This window comes from Melanostigma gelatinosum, assembly GCF_949748355.1.
Source record: "Melanostigma gelatinosum genome assembly, chromosome: 24".
Lineage (NCBI taxonomy): Eukaryota > Metazoa > Chordata > Actinopteri > Perciformes > Zoarcidae > Melanostigma > Melanostigma gelatinosum.
This window is the reverse complement of record NC_136657.1, coordinates 7,998,345-8,023,402: the sequence shown is the minus strand read 5'-3', so window position 1 is coordinate 8,023,402 and position 25,058 is coordinate 7,998,345. Positions and strand designations below refer to the sequence as shown.

The 25,058-nt window shown below is 46.4% G+C and overlaps 1 protein-coding gene across 1 annotated transcript; it reads left to right on the top strand.

The window, feature by feature from the left end:
* Positions 1 to 1,367: 1,367 nt before the first annotated feature.
* LOC306796967 (uncharacterized protein) lies at positions 1,368 to 24,541 on the top strand. Its single transcript, XM_079296068.1, has 36 exons — positions 1,368 to 1,608; positions 1,752 to 1,909; positions 2,863 to 3,437; positions 4,622 to 4,642; positions 4,732 to 4,794; positions 6,379 to 6,432; positions 6,551 to 6,595; positions 6,763 to 6,789; positions 7,225 to 7,269; positions 7,373 to 7,417; positions 7,658 to 7,711; positions 10,574 to 10,642; positions 10,752 to 10,820; positions 11,829 to 11,897; positions 14,820 to 14,888; positions 15,655 to 15,723; positions 15,896 to 15,964; positions 16,084 to 16,152; positions 16,240 to 16,311; positions 16,404 to 16,472; positions 16,598 to 16,669; positions 16,816 to 16,884; positions 17,244 to 17,312; positions 17,675 to 17,743; positions 18,531 to 18,599; positions 18,967 to 19,035; positions 20,107 to 20,175; positions 20,290 to 20,358; positions 20,453 to 20,533; positions 20,636 to 20,671; positions 20,974 to 21,010; positions 21,196 to 21,753; positions 22,006 to 22,256; positions 22,337 to 22,547; positions 23,342 to 23,536; positions 23,726 to 24,541. Exons 2-35 carry the CDS (start codon positions 1,759 to 1,761, stop codon positions 23,527 to 23,529), a joined length of 3,621 nt encoding a protein of 1,206 aa, XP_079152194.1. The 5' UTR covers positions 1,368 to 1,608; positions 1,752 to 1,758; the 3' UTR covers positions 23,530 to 23,536; positions 23,726 to 24,541.
* Positions 24,542 to 25,058: the final 517 nt, after the last annotated feature.

The following is a 25,058-nucleotide window of genomic DNA, read 5'->3' as shown; positions in this document are numbered from 1 at the left end:
ATAAAAGAAAGCCTCCCTCTTGCTGTGTTTTTCCTCCTCTTTCGGTACCACGCGCCTTTTTCTGAGGAAGCTATTTGCAGTTTAAAATTTAAAAAGGAGGCGTTGAATAGAAATACACTCCCATGTACGCGTTGAATGAATGTCAGCCTAATTGCTGGGTTGAGAGACACTGTGGGGTCTGCTTTTAGCGAACAAGCAGGCTCATTATGTGGGAACCCCTGCTGTGAAAGAAATCACGATATTGAGAACGGAACTTTGAAACGGAATGCTTTTTCTTTTGTAAAAGATTGTCAGAGCAGTCGTGCGGATTTTGCAGCCGTCCCATTTCTGCATATATTCCGTGGTTTTCCATCTGTACACGGCATTTCATATTGAAATTCAGTGCTATGCTGTGTCCTGTTTTGCCATATGTTGTGCAACATGCAAGAAAGCGAGCATTAAAACTGTAAGGTCAGCCAGCAAAGACAGCTTCCTGCTGTGTCTCAATGCAGACTACAGTTCCAAAACAGGCACGACATTAAAACGACAGAAACATTTCCCCACAAGCCCCTCGCTTTGCTTCATTCGCTCCAACACGCAGGAGAGGGGAACCAGATTTGAGGAGGTCCGTCTTTCAGAGGGAAGCATTCTTGAGTGACAGCTCACCTTTCCTTGCTTTTAGTGATACAGTAGGCCGGCATCCCCGCTGCAGAGTTATGCCATTGCACCTCGCAGCTTTCATGGCTGCAGGCCGTCTCATGGGATGCTGAGACTCCTCTGATCCGGGACTACGTGGGAATTATAATACGTTGGGGGAGTTATGAGACTTCCCTTTGGTGCTGAAAAGGACACCAGGTTTCAATAAAAACCAGACTGATCCTGTAGAAGCTATAACCTTTCACGTCCGGCTTTGAAGAGCCCTCTGCCAGAAAAGAGCGTGACTTCTTGTGTATGGGATACACAAGACATGCATATTGGGGAGATCGCACCCATTTTGATGAAGTGAAATGTTCAAATCTGACGTTGGACAAAGAGACATGGAGGCTATTTAGCAGTAAATGCTACAGTGGCTCTACCTTTCTGAGACATGTATCAGTAGATAAAAGCTGTGACTCCACTGCACAATACAACAGGTCAATTAAAAGCTATGCAACCTTGAAAGTGAGACTATGTAACCGTTGTAAATGCTAAAATACAGGGGGGGGGGCTTTCTGGAGTGTCTGTAGCTGCCTCCCAGGCACCCCTCCCACACTCGCCCCTAAATGGGAGTGGGTGAGTTTCACCAGAAAGAGGGCTGGACTTCCCTTAATTTGCTGCGAGCTTCCAATGGCTTGAATCTGAGTCTCATGAGAGCCAGAACACTGAACTTTTGGCAAAGCTCTGCTGCTGCTGCTGCTGCTGGTGTCACCATTGGGTGCCCACTGAGCTACAGACTCAACTAACATCCAACCCTGGACAGAGGACACCCAGCTTGATGCTCAGGACATGGAACCAAACTAACTGGATGAAGAATCTCTCCTCTTCCCTATTTGCACTTCTCTGAATTTCCTCACTGCCAGGAGAGCTTCATATATATATATATATATATATATATAGCTGAACACTTTGGAGTCCTAAGTCAGCAACATTGTGAGTTTTGCATACTTGAGTGTCAAACATGCCTGTTAAAGCTTCTTCTCTGAGTGTGTGCAGGTTTTTTTCTTTTGGGGGACGGTATTAAAATGTGTCTGGGACTTTTTTCTATCCATCTCTGTCTTCTCTTTGTCTCTCAGGGAAGTCATGGTCCCCTCGCTGCACTGGGTCCTGCTACTGTGGGGACTGCAAGGTCTTTGGGCACAGGACTACGAAGAAGACGATGAGGAAGAGGTGGTGACCACCAAGAAGAAGAGCAAACTAAATCCATCCAACATCATACCTCAAAATGGCAGATGTAAGTCTTTATTTATTTTTTTACATCTTTTCCACTGATGCTCTTACTCTTAAAGTGGAATTTGTGCAGGTGCCACATCTTTAGCCTTTTGCAAGGAAAAAAAGCTGCTGCCACAGGTGTACGAAAAAAACAGAACATGATACTCAACTAGGACATCGCTGGAGGATGATCATATCTCCCGGGCTCCTCAGAGCCATCCGTCTCCTGTGTGACCGCTCAGTGCTCCGGTACCCAAATGTTTTATTCGCTCAGAATGCTGTTTCCCCCGGGGCGCATTCTCCCTGTGACACGTTTCCTTGAAGATGAATGTGATTTATCTCCAGCCCACATCAGATCCGTGACCTCCTCCTGTCGCCGAAGGTCGGTGCAGCAAGTTGAGTTTATATCCTCGCTACGCCACATTCATGAACTTATCACACTTGTCCTGAAAAAAAGGCATCAGCCTGTGGAAGCAAAACAGTCAGTAAATCTCGTGTAGCCCTCCTGAAGGCTCCACAGATAAAGATTTCTCTCTCGCTCATAAAACCCATTGGGCTGGGATGTCTCAGAGCTTAATATTTGGCTGCATGTGAAAGTCTTCTTGGCGTGTGACCAACTACATCTTGTTCAGCCAGAGCGGAATGCATCTTTTGCTCTGTCGATATGAAAGTCATTCATGTTGTATCTTGATTGAGAAGGTCTAGACATCATGTGCAGTTAACTGGGTGGTTTGTTTTGAAGCATTAACTGCTGTCATCTAATCGTGAAATACCAAAATTGCAGGGCTCAACATTAATGTACATTTTTGCCCAGTCCAGCAACCCCCGCTTTAACTGCCCGGCCCTCAAAACTGCCTGGTTTATCGTTGGAGTTTCACGCCACTCAAGTAAACTGTTTCCAAGCTGATGCTCGATTCAAAATGACAAACTACAGCTTTGATTCTTACCTTCTTCAATACATCTCTTCCATTTCAGCTGTCATAAGCCAAGAATGCAATTTGGAGTTAGCCTTTCTGATCGACAGCTCAGAGAGCGCCAAGGACAACCATGCCCAGGAGAAGCAATTCGCCACGGACGTGATGGACCGGCTGCAGAACCTCCGGCTGCAGACGGGCCGGGGCCTCGGCTCCCGGGCAGCTCTCCTCCAGTACAGCAGCCATGTCATCATCGAGCAGACCTTCAAGCAGTGGAAGGGCATCGATGACTTCAAGGCCCGAATCGCTCCCATCGTGTACATCGGTCACGGCACCTACACCACCTTCGCCATCACCAACCTCACCCGTATTTACCTGGAGGAGTCGGACCCCAACAGCATCAAGGTGGCCGTTCTGCTCTTCGACGGCATCTCGCACCCCAGGAACCCAGATATCTTTTCAGCCGTGGCTGACGCCAAGAACCAGGGCGTCCGCTTCTTCACCGTGGGCATCACACCTGAAGCCAACATGGCCGGCAATATAGCGACGCTGCGGCTAATTGCTAGCTCCCCAGCGTCACGCTACCTTCACAACCTGCAGGACAGAGGCGTTGTGGATAAATTCATCAAAGAGATTGTGAGTAATATTAATTTTGCTTTGGTAATCAAAGTTTACTTTTTGATTTTATGCATGATTAGGTCATTTTGGATAAAAATAAATAGCTTTTACAAATCAAATGTTACATTTAAATTCAACAAAAGCATTACGGTCTTGCTAGATTATATAAAAAAATTACATTTCAGTTTTTTTCCCGAAAGGCTGAAGATCTTTCTCATTTACAAAAAACACTTCCAAGAATGTGTGAATTGCATGCATGTTTGATAACTTCAAACATCCATTATGCAGAGTGACTTTTGCCAAATTCATGAAACGTTAGCGTCTCTTACGTCCTTGACACCACCCACTCCTTTTTTTTCTCGTCTTGATGCATCCCTGGTGTACACCTGCTACCTGCTGCCATAGTAACAGGTCTGCTGCCATCACCTAAGTCGTCACTGTGAAATTCCTCTTCGACAGCCACGTATTAAGTCACGCCAATGTGTCTTTATTTCCAGTTGTTTATACCAAGTGATTTGGGGTACTTTTAAAAAACGTAAATTTCCAAGATAATTAGAACATGTGCTGCAAGGCAACATCCTGCAAACACAACTGGGCTGCTGGCTGTAACATATGGACCTGGACCTGACAGCCTCCAATACTGCCGGCATGCAAGAGCCCGGCAGCAGCAGCCGGGCCACAACCAGACTTTCATCCTAATGGCCTACAAAGGCAGCATCTGTATGTCATAAGCATGTGCCTCCGTCTCAGCTGAGACACTGGCTTTAATCTGCAGCCTCAGCATCAGACTGCGTCGCCCCGTCCTCTACGACCGTCGGTGTAGTCTTCTCCCTACTACGGAGGCAATTTCACTGATCAACGCACGTGGTTCGGGTTTAGTTTAGTTTTCCCCTTGTGCAGAGGATGCGGTTAGCTTTGAAGAGAAAAAGCGACCCGTGGGGTGAAAAACGAGGCCGTCTGTTACAAGAGGAAACACACAGAGTCCACTCGCAGAATCAGGTGGAGGAGGTCATCTGACAAACCCAGGCCAGCTGAGAACAAGTTTAATTGGGTGTTTGAGTAGCAGGTGTTTCTGGCTCCACACTTTTCCTACGATGTAACTCAGAGAGCAGAATTAACAGCTTGCCTCAGGTTTTGACTGGTTGGATATAAATGAACCATACGCAGACAACATCTTGACATTCTTGTTTCTTGCTCCACAGACGGCGCTGGCAGATGAAGGGGTAAGTCTACAGAATTCGGTCTTTCCGCACATTTCCTGATTTGTGTCCCCAAAACGGCCCGTGTGACTCTTGTTTCCCTGTGTTCGTAGTGTCCTCTGGCCCAGAGCAAGTGTGCGTGTGACAAGGGTGAGAGGGGAGCCAGCGGCTCTCCTGTAAGTACCCATCCGACCCAGCATTGGCCTATGGAGCCCCAAAGTGCTCATTATTAAAGAGTTAAATAACTCATTTAAATTCCATTACAGATATTTTATTTCAAATCTTTCAGCCAATCACAGGCCCCCCTGCCTCTTAAATTGGCAATCTCAACCGCTGCGCCCACATTGAGCCAGTTAGCATCAGTGCACAGAATGATTAATTATTTAACTCTTTGGGAGTCCATATTGGCCGTCCTCTGCTACATACAATAAGATTAAGACTCTGCTTTTGAAAACCACATGTGTTCTCTCTCGCTCGTAAAGTCTCGTTTTGTAAAGTCGTAAAGGACAACACAGCTGACAAAAGCCCCCTTGATGCTAACAGCCGACATAATTGCTGGGTTTTGGGGGGTGTTTAGTAAATCATGTGGCTTTGAGAATCTCTGTTTCCCTGCAGCAGTGACGTGAGAGCAAAGCAGTAAAGAAAATACCGTACATTCCTCTAACAGTATGTTAAGAACAGGCCTAAACAGATATTTACATGGGAAATCAGTAGGATCATGTCTGTCTGTCGAGAGAACGATGCCACTCGGGATTGGCTGGGGACACATGGGTAGGATGTTACATGCTGGACTTTCTTCGCCTGCCGAAGCCATGTCGAGATGTGAGCTCTCCTTTTATTACACAGACAATCAATCGCAATTAGACGTAGCGGTTTCGCTTTGATGTATTCTCACAGGATGAGAACAGAGCAATTACCCCGTTAAACCTAACGCTCCGAACAAAAGCTGTTTCACATCACTGCTAGCAGGCGCGCACTGGCGGAAGCAGTCTGCGCAGACAGAGGCATACGGACGCACGCACAGTCCACAGCACAAACTGCATGAAAACGGAGAGAAGAGCCAGACAGTTGTTCAGGGAAAGTCCTCTCACACACAGACAACTTGAAGTCCCCACTGACTCATCCGCTGCCAGATACAATGGCCTTTATTCATGCTGCACTTCAAACATGTTGCTTCCATGAGGCCTATGAGATCAGAAGGAAGATGGCCGTCATCTGTCGTTCTGCTGGCGGATAACAAAATTATTGCCAAACTTGGAGGAATAGTTTTGACATTTTGGGAAATGCACTTGCTTTCTTGCCAAGAGAAGATTGATGGTATATACGAAGCTAGAGCCAGCTGGCAGTTTGCTTAGCTTAGCATAAAGACGGGAAACATTGTGGTGATCACGGAGGGGATCAAATCAGCCAACTAGCACATCAAAGGCTAATTGACAAGTTAGGCTTCCTGTTTCCCCCTGCTTCCAGTTGTTATGCTAAGCTAAGAGGCTGCAGTCATATCTTCTCATCTACATTCTTGTGATCAATCCCAAATAAGATCACCAGTTAACCTTCAAAATCAGCCTTTTTTATGTATTGTTTTTATTCAACAGACTTCATTCGGATGATCTCATCTCGCTGATTGTCCTGGAACCTATATAGATGACGTTGTCACGCTTTTCCTTTAAAGCAGTCCATGCTGCACCCCCATCACTTTGAAGCTCTCCTGATTTATCACACATGTGTTCCGCCTAACGTTTTTTTAATGACTTTCTCTTCAGGGCAAGAAGGGTCGTCCTGGAGAAGATGGAAACCCCGGCTCAAAAGGCTACAAGGTGCTACTACCTACTAATTTAACCATCAGTTGTTTGTTGTTAAAATTGCAATACACAAACATATTGCCAGTTCAAGATATTGCTGGGACAAACCAACTAAAATCCCTCTTTCCTTTAGGGTGAGGGTGGGCTCAGTGGACTTCCCGGTCGGGAAGGATCAGAGGTGAGCTGAGGGCCTTAGATCAGGCTGTTAAGATTCTTCTTTTAATCTCTCACATTAATCATTGCTCTAAAAGGAAAAGAGACGAGTCTTGTTCTGCGTTCTATGTGCCAGTGTTTTTGTTGTTGCCTGTCTCTTTGTGACTTAACAAGAACGTTTTGTACACACAGGGAAAGTCGGGATACAAAGGAGAGCAGGTATAGTATGGATTCTGCTGAAGTCTATGTATATGCCCCCATAGTCAAAGTATCAGGTTCTCACGCTCGTGGAAAACCTTCAAGGGTGAGATACTCTGGAGAATTATGTTTTCCAGACCTGATAAAGGGCCTTGAAAGGTAACATGCAAAGAGAAGACTTTGGAATTATCGCGGCGTTTTTTCTCCTCTTTTCATCTGTGTTCAATGTCAAGCCTGTCCGCAAGCATCTCGACTTACTTTTCTTTCAAAGGAATTTAATTACGTAAATCTCGTGTCATCAGATGTGGCACACCAGCAGCTGGGATATTAAAACCCATTATTCCAATATAAATTTCTCCTAAATGAAACTCTGTGTTATAAACTTGAATTTATGCAAAATGGAAGCAAAATGCTACGCTAAGGACTTCACTTAACTGCTTTTTCCTTCTCTTACAGGGAGAGAGAGGGGAGTGTGGCACACCTGGACTTAAGGGAGACAGAGTATGTTGCCCTTTCATGTTTTAAGAACTGAAGACCTCTTTAAGATGAAGTGTTGCTTAGGATCACCATTGATCATGAATTTTAAGCAACTCCTATGTTCTAGGGTCCTGAAGGTACCATTGGCCCAAGAGGAAATCGTGGACTTCAGGTGAAATCGCCCGTTCTTTTTTCTACCATAGAATCCAATGGACCCTTTGCTGAGCCCCATGTCCCATCAGGCATTGCTGCTACATCTGCCACCATTCTAGCATGTCACATATGCATTTTACCATGATACAGATTCAGCACTCTGAATCTACAGTGATTTTGGAAACATCCTTGATAATCTAAATTAACTGCTACTTTATAACACCCATGTGTAACCCTCACACATTCATCCACAATTCAGGGTACGCTTGGTCCACCTGGTGATAACGGACCTGAAGGTGCAATGGGTAAAAAAGTAAGTATTCCTCAGTCTTGATGCCTTTGAAATCACGCTTTGCCGCGCTTGAACCAAACCTGTGAAATCTGTGAAGTGTTCAAGTACAAAAGGAAACTCAGAAAGAAGTAAATCAAACGTCCTCCCCTCCGACTGGTCCTTCCTTTACACTTGAGTGAATTCCCTTTGTGCCGAAGACTGGCCTTTCCCCTTTTGCAAAGCCAGATGCATATCTGAAGGATACAGGGTTTTATGTTTTTTTCCAGTCTGGTTTGAATTAAGTCTCTTTCATAGTTGTATGACAGGGTAGTCCATGTCAGCGGATTCATCGGCACAAAGATATTGAACAACCTTGTTACCTGTGGACTGGCAGAGGTGAAAAGTGAAATGTGTTGCAGCATGTGGAAGAATATAAAGTGAGAAAACACATGTGACGTAATCAAGGGTTTCCTCTGTTCCTGATGGATCTGTTCCTGAGGGTTTCCTCTGTTCCTGATGGATCTGTTCCTGAGGGTTGTCTCTGTTCCTGAGGGTTTCCTCTGTTCCTGAGGGTTGTCTCTGTTCCTGAGGGTTGTCTCTGTTCCTGATGGATCTGTTCCTGAGGGTTTCCTCTGTTCCTGAGGGTTGTCTCTGTTCCTGAGGGTTGTCTCTGTTCCTGAGGGTTGTCTCTGTTCCTGATGGATCTGTTCCTGAGGGTTGTCTCTGTTCCTGAGGGTTTCCTCTGTTCCTGAGGGTTGTCTCTGTTCCTGAGGGTTTCCTCTGTTCCTGAGGGTTGTCTCTGTTCCTGAGGGTTTCCTCTGTTCCTGAGGGTTGTCTCTGTTCCTGAGGGTTGTCTCTGTTCCTGAGGGTTGTCTCTGTTCCTGAGGGTTGTCTCTGTTCCTGATGGATCTGTTCCTGAGGGTTGTCTCTGTTCCTGAGGGTTTCCTCTGTTCCTGAGGGTTGTCTCTGTTCCTGAGGGTTGTCTCTGTTCCTGATGGATCTGTTCCTGAGGGTTTCCTCTGTTCCTGAGGGTTTCCTCTGTTCCTGAGGGTTTCCTCTGTTCCTGAGGGTTTCCTCTGTTCCTGAGGGTTTCCTCTGTTCCTGAGGGTTGTCTCTGTTCCTGAGGGTTGTCTCTGTTCCTGAGGGTTGTCTCTGTTCCTGAGGGTTGTCTCTGTTCCTGAGGGTTGTCTCTGTTCCTGAGGGTTGTCTCTGTTCCTGAGGGTTGTCTCTGTTCCTGAGGTTGTCTCTGTTCCTGAGGGTTGTCTCTGTTCCTGAGGGTTTCCTCTGTTCCTGAGGGTTGTCTCTGTTCCTGAGGTTGTCTCTGTTCCTGAGGGTTGTCTCTGTTCCTGAGGGTTTCCTCTGTTCCTGAGGGTTGTCTCTGTTCCTGAGGGTTGTCTCTGTTCCTGAGGGTTGTCTCTGTTCCTGATGGATCTGTTCCTGGGGGTTTCCTCTGTTCCTGAGGGTTGTCTCTGTTCCTGAGGGTTTCCTCTGTTCCTGAGGGTTTCCTCTGTTCCTGAGGGTTTCCTCTGTTCCTGAGGGTTGTCTCTGTTCCTGAGGGTTGTCTCTGTTCCTGAGGTTGTCTCTGTTCCTGAGGGTTGTCTCTGTTCCTGAGGGTTGTCTCTGTTCCTGAGGGTTTCCTCTGTTCCTGAGGGTTTCCTCTGTTCCTGAGGGTTTCCTCTGTTCCTGAGGGTTGTCTCTGTTCCTGAGGGTTGTCTCTGTTCCTGAGGTTGTCTCTGTTCCTGAGGGTTGTCTCTGTTCCTGAGGGTTGTCTCTGTTCCTGAGGGTTGTCTCTGTTCCTGAGGGTTGTCTCTGTTCCTGAGGGTTGTCTCTGTTCCTGAGGGTTGTCTCTGTTCCTGAGGGTTTCCTCTGTTCCTGATGGATCTGTTCCTGAGGGTTGTCTCTGTTCCTGAGGGTTGTCTCTGTTCCTGAGGGTTTCCTCTGTTCCTGGGGGTTTCCTCTGTTCCTGATGGATCTGTTCCTGAGGGTTGTCTCTGTTCCTGAGGGTTTCCTCTGTTCCTGAGGGTTTCCTCTGTTCCTGAGGGTTGTCTCTGTTCCTGATGGATCTGTTCCTGAGGGTTGTCTCTGTTCCTGAGGGTTGTCTCAGAGTACGGCTGCATTCTGGAAGTTGACATTTAAAATGCGTTCAGATTAAATCCATTTATCACAGGTTTAACTAACATCACAAATGTCAAGTAGCCCTACAAAGTGATCGGATGACATACATTTGAACACTTGTTTGTGAGTTATGATCCATCACCAGTGGAACCCCTCTTTAGTGACCTCATCTGTTATTACCCTGTCAGCCTATTTGTCCGTTCCTACTTTTTAAGCCCCTTTCTCGTGTTTTGTAGCTGCCAATTCTGACGTGAGCCCTCAATCCCCACCAAGTGTTCCCTCCTTAATTATTTTTTGGAAGAATGTTCACGCTAATTATCTGGCTGTCATTCTATATCATGAACGGCAGACTAATGTCTGGCTTCAAATATTGCCCCAACTTGCTTGAAAGGGCAAGGAAAATGGAAACAAGTGCCGGTATGCGCCTGCTAACATTTCCACACCCTCTTCACGCCTCTCGCATGCCTTCATGCTGCACACTATTTCCGTGATTTACGGCCTCTGAGTGAATAATTACATTCTTTAAGAACAGAGTCCTGACTGGAGGAATGAAGGGGCCCCATAGTACATGTCTTAACCCCCTTTTAAAAGAGCTAAATATTAGGAAAAGATAAAGCAGGGAGTGGGAGAACCTCGACTGGTTTGCTGGTTCTGGTCATCGGCAAACCTGGACAGCTCTACTGATATCCCATCATGTCAAAGTGAGGCTTTGAACCCATAAGTCAGCGGTGTGTTTATGGATGTGTTTGTGCACTTGCACATGTCTGTCACTGCCTGGCTTTTTTATAGGGGGAGAGGGGACTTTCTGGGCCACCTGGAATCCAAGGGGAAACAGGGATCGGCCTTCCGGGGCCCAAGGTAAAGTCTGACTGCAAATTGTTTTGGAAAATTCAAGTCAGGCGTCCATAATACTGTACCTGTGTCTCACCCTGTTTGTGCACTCACCACACCCCCTTACGCTCCACAGGGTGATGTCGGTTACCAGGGTCAAACAGGGCCTCCTGGTCCCCGGGGACTTGGGGAGCATGGACCACCGGTGAGTAAGAAGCACACACACCTCATACATTAAGGGACCCTCCGCTCAGCCCCAGCACCCGGTTACTGATGCTGCTGTATACCTGTCAAGCTTTCCATTCTAGCACGGCACAAATGCAGTTTAAGATAATAACATGGGAGAGCTATCGTCAAAATTCATTGTCATTTCTGAAACAGCGGTTCTTTGATTTCGTCCTGAACAGAGATTATTCTAATCTAATCATCCCAAAAACTAATTTAGTTATTAAATGATATGGACAATAATATGATCCTTGGCTTTGGCCATTGATGGATTACTGAACTATGGAGCTTTTATCCTATCTTCATCCAAGAGCGTGGCATGACCCATTGATTTCAAATTCAGATTTTCCCTCGAAACCTTGTCCTCGCGCTGAAATAGCCCCGGCTCGTGCTTGGATTTGCTCTGCTTCTGCTTAAACTGTCTGCTTGCACTCAGATATATTGTTGCCTGCACAGATTTCCTGCAATCCAGTTTCAGCCCTTCTCCTCACTCTCACATTTTTTTGCGCAACTACCCTGTCAAAATTCCCCACTCCATAGAATGCCAGGTGTAGTGTTGAGCGATGAAATGATCCCTGCCTCGTTGCCTTCACTTACAAAGTGTCACTCAAAGAGACACTTTCCAAACTGGTAGAGACTCAAAATGACCACAAAGAAATACAAAACAACGACAAAAAGACACAAAGAGACTCAAAACAACTCTGAAAAGGGATAGAACGACCACAATGACACAAAATGACTACAAAGAAACTCAGGATGACAACAAATACACACAAAAAAGTAAGAAAAAAAGGCTGCACAACTATAACGTGTCTTGCTCTTTAGTAGGAGAGGTGGGGGGCCTGCATGCCCTGTTGTCTCACAATCCGCCTCTGACATTGATTGAACAGTCACCGTTCATTCAGCAAAGAGTCAGTTGTTAAAGAGGTGAATTTTCAGTGGTCTGCTTGGTGGTCAGTGGTCATTGACATCGTTTTGTTTTACTCAGGGGCCTCAAGGGCCACAGGGAGTCCAAGGAGAGAGAGGACAGATAGGAGAAGGTCTCCCTGGACCAAAGGTGAGTTTGTGTCTTTTATCAGGCTCTTGGGGCTCACAGCTTTTCTTGGCACATCTGCACTCGAACCAGTTGAAAGGTTTGAACCTTTTGACCCCATTTCATGCATTCACTTTCAATTCATCCACCTACCCTGACCTGACCTGCTCAAAGGCCCCGTCTGGCCTCCAGATTGCTCCAGTGTAACGACAGGGCATTGATAATGTGAGTGATTACAAGAGATGATAACACAACACAGAAGTTCCATGAGGTCACACACAGCGACGCTCTCAATTACCTCACGGTGCGATCCGCTCCACTGAAAACATGCCGGTGCAGAGCGGCAGCTGCAGCCGCGGTGCAGGAAAATAGCCAGGAGACCATGTGACGTGACGGAGCGAGTGACTCATTGAGAGAGGAAAGAATGAGTCTGTTCACGTGTCTGTCTCTCCTCAGGATGCACAGACACTCACAAACACACGTCTCTTTCGCCCACACACATACAGGTGCACACGCTTAGCGATCCAAACGTTTGATACATTCCTTGTCACGGCTTATTCCATTTTCTTTTCTTCATTGATGTGAGGACGGATTCTTTTCTTAAAACAGAGGGGGACATATACGCATCTGCATCGACAGGGCCTCAATCTAAAATATTCCATCGCTAAACTGTGACTTAACGTGCCGTAGATGTCTGTGCACAAACTTGTCTGTGTTAATCTCCCTCCAGGTGTGTAAAATCACCCTTTCATGCTTTTTAATATCCGAGTCCATTAAACACTAAGCACAGATCTTTTTTAACATCTGCCCCGATGTGGCGTCAGCTCTACAAAATGAGCAAACCGCTCTCCGGTCACCACCAGACCAAACCCCTTTGTTGTTATGATGACTGCAGACAGGCGGCCTTCATCAAAGGAGATTAAGTTCATGGAGTGTTTTTAGGTCAACACAAATGTAATCACTTTCTGTCTTCAGTATTGTACAACACTAGTGTGCCTTTACATCAGAAGGCTCAGTCACTATAAATCAGGTGAAAATAATAATTATTTCCAATCCCCCCCCCCCCCCACACCTTTTATCTAATTCATCATTTGTCGACTCTCCGACTAGTTTCCACTCCTGAACAGGAGGCGGTGTATGTCGTACCCTTCGGTTGGCCTCGGGCGTGCTCGTTTATTCCTCGGCAGGAGATCTGACCGCCGACTCGCAGGTGGCGTCCGTGTTCTGAAGGAGCGTTCCTCACATGGCGTGTCTTGACAAGCTCCGGATTCACAGGAGCTCTGCAGCAGTATTAACCCTTTCTTTCCACATCGTTAGCGCCATGTGCAAAAATGTGCAAAAATGAGATTGCAGAGTTATGATAATAAATCTATGCTTTTTTGACATGCAAATGCACATTACTATGCTAATCAATGTACTTATGTGCCTGTTACTGTATCTGAAGTCCTTGGATGACCTGGGTTCTATTCTCTGAGGAGTAAAACTCATCCAGACATTATGCTGCACACTTCATTGTACTCGCTGTCAACTTGGATTACTGTTGTAATCCCTAACTGTATTTCTATTCCGGCTTTTTCTGATTTTCAAACATACAGAGCCTCTCCAGACACATCTTAAGAGATGTAAAATACTTGTTTTCCTCGTGAAATGGTCTGTAACCGAGACTCTAACGACTGAGCACCTCGTTCTACCTCTGTGTAGAAGAACATATGAAAAAAGCAATAAAACTTACTTCCTCTTACAAATGAAAAGCTCGGTTTTTGGTTTCGGTACAATGACAGTGATGATAGGCTTAAGAGTTCAAAGACTTCTGGCCTGTGGATAAAGCTGTCCCTGAATGTTTGACTTGACAAGAACCCGGATGTTGTGAAACGGTCTCAGTTTTAAACATGTGGTTAACGTGGTTAACGAAAACTACTTTTTTAGGTTTCAGGAGACATCATGAATTTAGTTAAAATAAGTGTTTGTTTCATAAGTACGTTACAAAAGTTAACTTGTGTACGTAACTTGAAAATCCACGTGTACAATTTTGGTTTAACACTTAACTACAAGACACACCCACTGTACTCAGAGACACGCCTACTTAACTACAAGACACACCCACTGCACTACAAGACACACCCACTACACTTCAAGACACACCCACTACACTATAAGACACACCCACTACACTACAAGACACACCCACTGTACTACAAGACACGCTCACTTTACTAACTTATTCGCCCACTTCATAACACCACAGAGACTGTATTACAAGACACGCCCATTTGGGATTTAATTACTTATTTCAACCCAAACCTCGATCTTTTCCGAAACCCAAACAAGTAGTTTCGGCGCTGAAACTGCTTTGAGGACGTGTCATGTAGTAAGCGTGTCCTGCAGTACCACGTATCCGCAGATATCCCTTCTTGCAATTGGGAGGAACATACATCTCACATATTCACATTCAATGATATTTGCGGGACAGAGAAGCCTCCCCCCTTCAGCCGAGGAATGTTGAAACAGCCCTCTGATGACAAAGTGTGTAGACGCTTTAAATCAGTTGAAATGGTAAATGTCAGATGGTGGTAACCAACAGGAACAGCATGTTGGGGTTGAGGCGTCTTTAAAGTCAAATGTGAGCCTTGTAATAACTCACAGTGACTTTGAAGAGCATTGTGTTGGTCTCTGCGGTAACAGTTTACTCACAGATGGTGCCAAAACTATCCGAGGATGAAATGTCACCGTCTGGGTACTGTCTCTGTAAACAGTGCTGTCCATCGACTTCAGTCCAAGATTGATATGTAAACATAAGCAATAATTAAAAAGGAATGTTTTTACCCAGTGGATATCAGATTATGCATTTTCTGGCCTTCCCGTTGTCCTTCATGTGCTTTTACATTGTCTTTATATTAACTGATGTTTCAAAAGGCAAGTTGCAGTAACTTCTGTCCGTCTCCACAGGGCGAGCGAGGCTTGGACGGGCCGCGGGGGCTCAGAGGACAGCCGGGCGCCGGAATCAAAGGAGGCAAGGTAGAGTGCAAAGCGGCCGTAAATAAGACGCCTTCACACGGACACGAAGCGTCTCTGGTGTTATAGAGGAGGTCACAGTCTGCAGGTGATGAATCAAGGTTAGAGCCCAGTGTAGGAGGAGTGCAGCTTCACAGTGTTTGGGCTGTGGGAAAGCTACAGCTCTGCACTGGCACACAAATACAGAAAGGTTCTCTCTCTCTCTCTCTCTCTCTCTCTCTCTCTCTCTCTCTCTCTCTCTCTCTCTCTCTCTCTCTCTCTCTCTCTCTCTCTCTCTCTCTCTCTCAATCAGGATGTGGGCACAGATCTTCACAGCCATCAATCCTTGAGGCTATGATGGAGCGCGACATGATTTAAAAATGTGTAAAACGATTCGCGTCGTGTCGCCGGAACATTTGGTAATGAATGAAAACCCAGAAAAAATTTGTTTTCCTGCGAGTTCCTGGCAGAGATAGTGCTGACAGTTTTACTGTAGCCTGGTGTTGAAGTCCATCACGGATAATTGCAATGTTTTTGTGTCGTAATGACAAACCGGTGCATGTGACAGATGAAACGACGGAGGATTTATACGCGTGAAAAGCGTTTTAGCTACATGCATCCATTACTGAGCCAAGAGGAAACGCACAGGATCTTGGCAACGACCTCCTGAACATTTGGGTGCTTTCCACATGCAATAAATCATCAAATGTCCTAGTTGGCATCCGAGTATGGTATCGACACTTAACACGCTGTTATCATCATTAACGTCCCTTCATATCTGAACCTGCAGGGGGATTTTGGCCCACCAGGTCTTCCAGGGCCCCTCGGCCTCCCAGGAGCAGGAATACAGGGCGAGAAGGCAAGTGCACGTTACTCTTTCATCCCATGAATCATTTTAAGGGACTGTACAGAAAGGATTGGGGTGGGAAACGGGGCTTAACCTTATGTTTCTAAAGCAAGACGCTAGTAATATTTTCCTTTCATTTTTAATCGATGTCTCTTTTCATGAATGTCTCCATTAATCCTTGTAGGGCGTCGAAGGACCAAGGGGGCCACCAGGTGGCAGAGGCCAACAAGGAGAGGGCTTTCCTGGATCCAAGGTACATACATCACCATCACCATGTTTTCGTATTTTTTTAAACTAGGAGTAATATTCTGTCAAAGTGTACAATAAGATGGAGATTAAGTCGCCGTTGTCATGCTGTCTGGTCTCACACAGGGGGACCAAGGTTTGCCGGGCGAGGTTGGCGCCCCAGGAGAGAGAGGGGCCGGAGACGCTGGAGCTAAGGTAAGTAACAACTCGCATCAGCAGCAAACAGTTATGCTTTTACAGTGCTTCGATTTACCAGACACACATCCACGAATCTGTCCTCAGGGTGAGCCTGGGTCAACGGGGCTGTCCGGTTTGCCGGGTCTGCCGGGGGAGGACGGAGGCCCTGGACAGAAGGTAGCTTAAATCCCCTCCTCCTGTATCTGCATGTGTCTGTTTCCTCCCATATGAAACCAGTGAAAGTAATCAAAAAAAGTTTGTGTCTTTAGGGTGAGCCAGGACTTGTAGGTTTCAGGGGGGCAGAGGGGGCACCTGGAATCGGCACCCAGGGTGAAAAGGTAAAAGAAAAGTGACACTTCCTGCTTACTGTTTTGCATGTCTTGGACTTTGCTGACCTTTCTATAATGAGGAACGTCACAGCTGCTATCGGATTAGTAAATGTATTCCCAATGTGATCTCTAAGGGCGACCAAGGCCAAAGAGGAATAAGGGGCCTGACGGGTCCACCTGGCATTGCCGGACCTTCCGGACCAAAGGTGAGAAACTGTTGCGCTTGATGAGCTGTTAAATAAGTCGATATTATTCGCGTTTGAAACTCCATGCCCTGCTAGAAGGGCATTAATGGGGAGAAAAGATGCGAGTTAATGATTTCAAACACTTGTCTCGCATTAATCTTCTTCAGGGAGAACCAGGGACACAAGGAAGGGGGGGTTTACCCGGTCCACCGGGCCGCTTCGTCTCCGGGCCCAAGGTAACTGCTCCCAGATAACGATTGTGATTGTCCATGATCTCCATCCTCCTCACTTCAAGAGGACAATTGTTTCTTCAAATAGTTGACAATAATGCGGATGAATCTCTTGAACCTAGCGACTGTTTCTAGTTCACATGTTTCCTTTTCTTATTTGAAATTGGGCATTGTTCACATTTGAGTTTGCTTGCCAGCAATCTTCTTTTTTCTTCACTGTCTTCGCGGTAACATTGCTGCTCGTCTTTTTTGCGCGTTCATAGAATGCATCCTGTTTTATAATCTCCTCACAGGTTTTGTATAACTTGTACAATACTTTCCTTCATCTAGCATCGAGAGTTGATTCGTGCTAACGTGTGTTCTAGGGGGATCTTGGCCCAAGTGGTCTTCCTGGTCCGCTTGGCGAGACGGGCTACGGACTTCCTGGTCCAAAGGTAACACTCGTTCTCAACCTCTATTCTAAAACACAACAGTTTGTTGCTCGCGTCTTGGATGTCTGCCTGGCAACACACACCTAAAGTCTGCCATCGTAGCTGAACAGTCTGTTTGGAAAGTCAATTATGTGAATGTAATGATTCTGCCAAGAATCCAAGAAGATTATATCCCAGCATCCTTAAGAACGGAGACGATGGCGGGGGGAAAACGGCATTCATCCAGCCGTGCTGTTCAACATGTGATGTACTGCACAATACAGAAGCATGGGGAGCAGCAGAAAGCACATGTTTCCTTTGCTTTGAACATCTGTCTGTAAATCACTTTCTGTCCTTTGCCTGAATGGAATATGTGTCTGCCGTAGGGGGACCGTGGAGATTCAGGCCCAGCAGGTCCATTCGGTCCCAAAGGAGACGGCTATCCCGGCCCCTTGGTGAGCAGCTGATTTACAGACTGACGTGCCCATTTGTCCACTCATAAATCTGTTCATTCATACCATCCATCCACACATTACATTCTGTCGTCTAACCATCTGTCTTATTCCACCCATCCGTTCCAGCCATATATCCACATTTATCACCAGAAGTTACAGTACCCGACCCTCGTAAACCTCTACCTTAATTAAGAACATGGCAAGGAGACACAGCAGGGGAATCAGGGGCCAACACAGAGCAAAGGAATTGCATCTGGGCTAGAATATGTGGTGACTGTGGAAGATATTTAAAGGAACAGTTCATCATTTTGGGGATAGGTTTAATTGCATGTTTTTTCTTTTGCCAAGAGATAGATGAGAAGATTGATACAGCTCTCATGTCTGTCATGCGAAGCTCCAGCCAGGGGAGACAGTTAGCTTAGCTTAGCATACAAACTGGAAACAGGGGGAAACAGCTAGCACGGCTCTGTCGCAATGTAACACAATCTGCGTACCAGCAACTTTAAAGCTCACTTAACCCTTTATACTGAAGAAACAAAGCCCAGAGGTAGGTTTGCAGAAACTATTGTTGCAATGACAACCGGATTGGATAAAACAGAATATTTCTGACAAGTTTCACCTCTGCTCATTTCAGAAAACATGTCCTTTGTTTAGATTATCAAACGAGCAATGACTCATACTTATTTGATTTTGGATGTTGGTGTTAGCGTGTTAGCGTTGAATGATTCCTTCAATCATTTCACCATCTCTGAGAGTGTATTCTACCTTCGTGTGCTGTGTTGTTTAGGGCCCTCCTGGTCTGCCTGGACTTTCAGGAGAACCCGGCCAGGAAGGACTGGGCATCCCCGGACCAAAGGTGAGAACTTGGACCCGTCAGATCCCAAAAAAACGTTTGTCAAGTAAGTGCATGTCGGTGGCAAATGAGAAGAGCGTTACAGCGTGACGTGATATGACACAGATGTCGTTATGACTTCTGCAAAATGAACCTCTGCTGTGAAAACTGGGCCAAAAGCAAACGTCCAACACTGAGTTTTGTAAATCCATTCCAGAGCTATGTGTGAGTCCACACTGAAGACAGTGAAAGTATTTCCCCAGTGAAAACATGAGGTCATTCGTTTGAGGAAACTAATTAAAGGAAGCAGGATTCTGCTCGGCACGGGAGTCATTTGTTTCATGGGTTGTAAATTGCTGTTCATATGTCTCCACTGTTTTGTCCTTTGCAGGGGGATGTTGGTTTCCGAGGGTTGCCTGGTTTACCGGGACCTCCGGGCGAAGGCCTCCAAGGACCTCTGGTACTTCATAGCTTCTCAGATTTGACTGTTTCTGCAAACACGAAGTCAAGGACCACATTGCGACGTGTTTACTTGGGCAGAAAGCCCGCCGTGATTTCACTTTGACATGCAACCAAGTGGATGTGATTGAGTCGTCTCCTCTGAAGGATTACGGCTCAGCTGTAGTCAAAGAGTTCCAAAAGTAAAGCAGAAGAAAAAGAGTGCTTCGTCTTCTGTGCGAACATGCCGACCACAGGGGCCTTGTATCCTAAAGGCCGACACTTCATTTGTTTCGGGGTATTCTTCACGATCCCCACAGCGCTCTGACACATTGGTGCAGAATGTGAATCTCCACAGACGTATGTGTCTGATGAGAAGCAACACCCACATGTCCCCGAATACCCCATCCAGAGTCCCTGCAGGCTTCAGACCAGTGTCTCTGCAGGTCCGGGCACTGTCACAGTCACGCAAGGCAGGATTTAATTGAGGACTCAACTAAAGCCGTCCTGTTGGCAGACTCCAGCCCTTAAATGAATGACTCAGGTTCATGAGACGGGGATAATCCTCACCTTGAAATGCTTTTTGCGAGATATATGACAGGCTGTTTCATATAAATGTTAATGTCTGTTCAGGAAAGCGGAATCATTGGTTCCACATGTGAGATACTTGGCTGGTCTGGCCTGTAACATGTTCGCTCAAGACAAGTTCAGGTTTTATTTATGTCGCAGAAATAAAGTCACAAGGTGCTTTCTGTTACAAAAACATGTTTGAAGATTGAAAAAAGTACTTTTTTTTGCAATAGTAATGTGTGCCTGACAAACACTGATATAGTAGTGTTTGGTACCGTCCAGAAATGCGAATATATAATATATAATATACATTTTTTGGCTGTGTATTTATGTTATTCTCTGGAGTTCGCGTTCCACACATCATAGATGGCGGGCTGGACAAGTCGGCGCAGGACCATCATTGACTTAGCGATCAGCATGCTGTATTGAAGAAGCATATAGAAGCAACAGTGTGTAAGAGAGGGCCAATGGTGCCTCATGCTTGCACCCCAATGTGATGCTCACTGTGTTCCCTGTACTGCAGGGTAACCCTGGGCGGTCCGGCTCTCCAGGGCCAACAGGGCCACCAGGACAAGGAGTCCAAGGACCAAAGGTCGGCAAATAACTGTTGTTCTTCCTATAGAAGTCCATGTGTCTGTAAGCTCTATGTGAGAGCTCTATCAGTGCCCCGCACACTCAAAGTAGGTCGTTCCTGTGTTTGCTTCAGGGTGAACAGGGGTCCCAGGGCGTGACAGGGCCCAGGGGGATTCCTGGAGAAGGCTTTGCTGGATCTAAAGTGAGTCGTCATGCTGTGCAGCACTTCTGAACGTGGGTTTGTGTGCACATGCCGTGATACGTTGCGATCGCTGACATTTTGCCACGTGTGACAGGGGGACCGCGGCTCAGCAGGGGAGAGGGGGCTGAAGGGAATCAAAGGAGTATTGGGAGATTCTGGAAGCGCGGGGGACCCTGTGAGTGACCCTCATGATGTCCATTCATTGTGTACTGCTTCGTGAGGATCATGCTCTGATCCTCATCACTCACATCACAACTACTGTGTATTCTTATCTCAGGGCCGACCTGGTGTCAAAGGTGAAGCGGGCCTCACTGTGAGTCGTCCCCTTCTTTCATATACTCCTTCCAGTTACACTACATTTACTCAAGTCACAATTTGAGGCACTTGTTTGACAGCTATAGTTACTCGTTACTTTTTCATACCTTTTTCAATTTCCAGTGAAAACCATTCATCTCCAAATTGATTTCATTTTTAATTAGAATTAGAAGCGCTCCATGAAAAGAATATTGCTATTTTTACACACGTAAAGCATCCGGATACCTTTCTCACCGCTGACTTTCGGTTGCCGCTGGTGTTTATTTGTACACTCACACTGTGTTGGTGTATTCATTTCAGAGAGAGGACATCATACGGATGATCAAAGAGATCTGCGGTAAAGTATCTTGTGATCTTTGCAATATTTATTTCACCCCTCAGTGTTGACTTAGCAGCACAGATTGTGACGAGAGAAGATTCCGTTTGTGAATCCGAGCCACGGCCTCATCTCATCTGTAAGTCGTTGGATCTCGTCAAAGTGACATTTCAGCCGTGATCTCATACGATGTGATGTGATTCCAGGATGCGGGATCAAGTGTAAGGAGAGGCCCATGGAGCTGGTGTTCGTCATTGACAGCTCAGAGAGCGTGGGCCCAGAGAACTTTGAGATCATCAAGAACTTTGTCAACGCGCTGGTGGACCGAGTCACGGTGGGCCGCAACGCCACCCGCATCGGCCTGGTGCTGTACAGCCTGGAGGTGAAGCTGGTGTTCAACCTGGCCCGCTACGTCACCAAACAGGACATCAAGCAGGCCATCAGGAACATCCCATACATGGGAGAGGGCACCTACACCGGCACGGCCATCCGTAAAGCCACCCAGGAGGCCTTCTACAGCTCGCGCGTGGGGGTCAGCAAAGTGGCCATCGTGATTACCGACGGGCAGACGGACAAGCGGGAGCCCGTGAAGCTGGACATAGCTGTACGAGAAGCACACGCCACCAACATTGAGATGTTTGCTCTGGGGATCGTCAACACCTCAGACCCAACGCAGGCCGAGTTCATGAGAGAGCTCAATCTGATCGCCTCGGACCCGGACAGCGAGCACATGTTCCTCATTGATGACTTCAACACCCTGCCAGGTTAGAGAGACGCATCTTTGGTGTTTTGGTGTTGAACTACGTCAATAGTTATCATATACGCCCAGGCTTAAACCCTGAGCGTTCTCAACTAGCTGGGAACGTTCTGACATGACTAAGAGTCTAACGTCTTGCCAAGAAAAGCGGTGGAGTTTTATAATTGCACGGCAGGATTGAAAACCCACTTCAATCCTTAGAAACAACAGCCCTGTACCCCTGGCGCTGACCTCTCCTCTCCGTGTCTTCCTTTCTCAGCGCTGGAATCCAAGCTGGTCAGCCAGTTCTGTGAGGACGAGAACGGAGCCCCGATATATGACAGACTGACCAACGGCTACAACGGCAACAAGAATGGCAACTATGCCGTCGGTGGCCACGGGTACCGGCTCGCGACGGAGCAAGTACTGAGCGGCCGTCAGTCCGGCACCAACTCTGGCGCCGGCACTCGCGGCCGCGGAGGCCGGGTAGAGACCACCCAGCATGGCAGCGAAGGATCCAGCACTGGACATGTACGGAACATATGAGTGTACGTATATTAATAAAAGATCGTCATAAAACTGTTTTACACTGCTGGTTTTGTCACCGTCAGGGAGGAGCAGGGAGCGTGTTCACAGAGACACGCGGGGACACATTTCACCGCAACACCTCAGTCATCAGAACTCCTGTCAGAGAGGACTCCTCTCGTACGCGAGGCTCCTCCTCCTCATCATCATCGTCTTCTTCTTCTACAACAATTACCACATCATCCTCAGGCGTCTCCGAGCAGCATGAGCCTGCACTGAGGCCAGCTCTCCCCAAAGGTACAGTCTATTCTGCTCTTGTACCTTTAGATAATGCATGCTTCATTAGCCAGTGCGTGCAGAGACACGACACTATTACGTGCGTCGCAAAACGGAGAAGTCGTCCACAAGAAACACGCTAAAGAAAACAAGTGAAGATGCTTCCAGTAAACGAGTCCTCGGGCGACAGAGATGAAATCAACCATACCTCGCGGTTCCATTAAAATCAAACAAGCCACATTGTTTGCATTCATCATAGCGTCGGGTTTTAAATGCATCATTCCTCCGAGCGTTTCAAAACAGTACTTCCATTTGATTTGAAAGAGAGTTGTATTGAATGTGAATACCTGTGGTTAAGTGTAAACCAGCTGCTATGTTTCAGAGAAACACCACAACCACATTTATCAAACTTCAAATCACTACACTTATGAGAGCTCCAGGAAGCCAATTTAGGAGTAATAAAGTACTTCGCTGAAAATTCAAAGCGGACATTTTTCAGTTCTGCCCCAAACCACGGCAGGTAGACACGTGTAGCTCCGTCAGCACTGTTGCCGTTGTTAGCGCTGTTTGCCGCCACCGCTTCGGCCGCCTCCATGTTTGCTTGTGACGTCAGAGGTGAGTGTCGGATTCATCGCCTTTCACAAAGAGAACACGTTTGGAGAACATGTGGCAGGAGTGACTGCTGGGTAGTGATAAGTGCTTTGTGATTGACAGGCTCAGTAATGAGGTCACGCAGGTGAGGAGCAGGGAAGGCCAATTATTTTTGATGCGGTGCGGATGATTTCATAGGCTCATAGGCTGCTGTTCCCCCTCAGAGACTGTACCCTTGGACCCCCGCTGCGGCCTGATCCTGGACCAGGGCACGTGTCGGGACTATAACATCCGCTGGTACTACGACAAGCAGGCCAACGCCTGCGCCCAGTTCTGGTACGGAGGCTGCAACGGCAACAGGAACCGCTACGACACAGAGGAGGAGTGCAAGAGGACGTGTGTGATCGTCTGATCCACCGGTACTCTCTCATGACTCATCCCTGCCATATTACTGCATTCATATCATTCACACCTGGCGAACGGCGAAATCTCTCCGTTTCTTTCTTCTTCTTTTTTTGCAATTTCCTCAGCCAAAATGAGGCCATGACTATTTTATCGGTTCCAAATGTTTCAAAGTATTGACTCTCTCATATGTTCTCTCTTTCCAGGAGGCCGAGTGAAGGCATCTGCCTTACATCTGCTATAAATACTTCAAGGAGGGGCAGCTAATACCAGCCATTTTTCCACAGGGTTATGTCAAGTTTCAGCGCAGTCCTCAGGCATATACATGTACAGCGATGTTCCGCATCACGCTTACATTCCACCTCCCATTCTTTGTGCCCCCTCTTGTCCGACTTATTGTAAAATCGTCCTCCTATAGCGACAGTGAAAGGGAGCCCAGCTCTGATAGATACCTCCGCTGTTCTGTACTTTTATATCGGCATCTAACGCAGGAGATGCTCCGCCACTCCTAATCAGGAATACAGATGAGAACACTCACTCTGTTAAACTCTGAAAATGCCAGAATCATAAATGGCATCAGTCAATATGTCATAAAGACATCGTGCAGCTGTGCTTCTTTACTCGGTCACTGTAGGGTGTAAAAGTGCATAACCACAAAGAGCCAACAGCACACAAATGAAGCCTCTCATCACTTGTAATAATAAAATACAGTTTGTTATTCTTTCACATAAAAACATGACTGATGCTCTGTAACTTCATGGAATAACTGTGTGTGCTTGAATGTTGTTTTTTTGATTTTCTGTTGTTTTGTGTTTTACATGACTGCATTTCTTTCTTACCACTAACTGTCTGTCTTTGTTCGACAGTAAACCGATGCCCTCTACTGGGTATCGCATGCTGATGAAGTCGGTGCTACAGTGCAAGACACTGGAACTGTACTTCCATTGTTGAGCAGCTGGTTTGTCGCTACACTACACAGCTGTACTGACTGTACTGACTTTAATAAATCTGATCCAAACGAACACAGTATGTGCGATGCATCACATTCATGGTAAGGGACTGTATGAGAGTTGTATTCGCTTACAGTTACTCTTTCATTTTGCATGATAAAGAATGGCTGGAATATCGGGCAAACGGAGGGAATCATTTGTTTGCGATAAATTTGGCAACTTTTAATGCAGCGATTGCTCATCAAATGATTTTTACTGCCGCGCATTGGGGAAACAATAACGTGCTATTAAGATATTAAATGTCTATTCCTTATGGTTCCTCTTAAATTATGAATGAAAACACAGTGGAATAAGCAAGCTAACGTTAGCTAGCTAACTAGCCAGCCACTAAAAAATGCGAAAAATGAATGCTTCGTCTCCACACACTTAGGGCTGATTTAAAACAGTCGATGGCGTTTTGAGGCCTTTTCAACCGTGAAATGCAGATTTTATAAAACAAACAAAGAAATGTAATTATTAACACGAGCATTGATGTCATATCTTTACGTTCAGTGTGCAGTTACTCTTCAATGGCTTTGGGGACGTGTCT

Excerpts from the sequence above, each read along its gene's own strand:
- LOC306796967 (XM_079296068.1), top strand. The coding sequence starts at position 1,759 with ATGGTCCCCTCGCTGCACTGGGTCCTGCTACTGTGGGGACTGCAAGGT. Across the intron at positions 16,312-16,403 it reads ACGGAGGCCCTGGACAGAAG|GGTGAGCCAGGACTTGTAGG; the intron begins GTAGCTTAAATC and ends TTGTGTCTTTAG. Across the intron at positions 17,313-17,674 it reads ACGGACTTCCTGGTCCAAAG|GGGGACCGTGGAGATTCAGG; the intron begins GTAACACTCGTT and ends TGTCTGCCGTAG.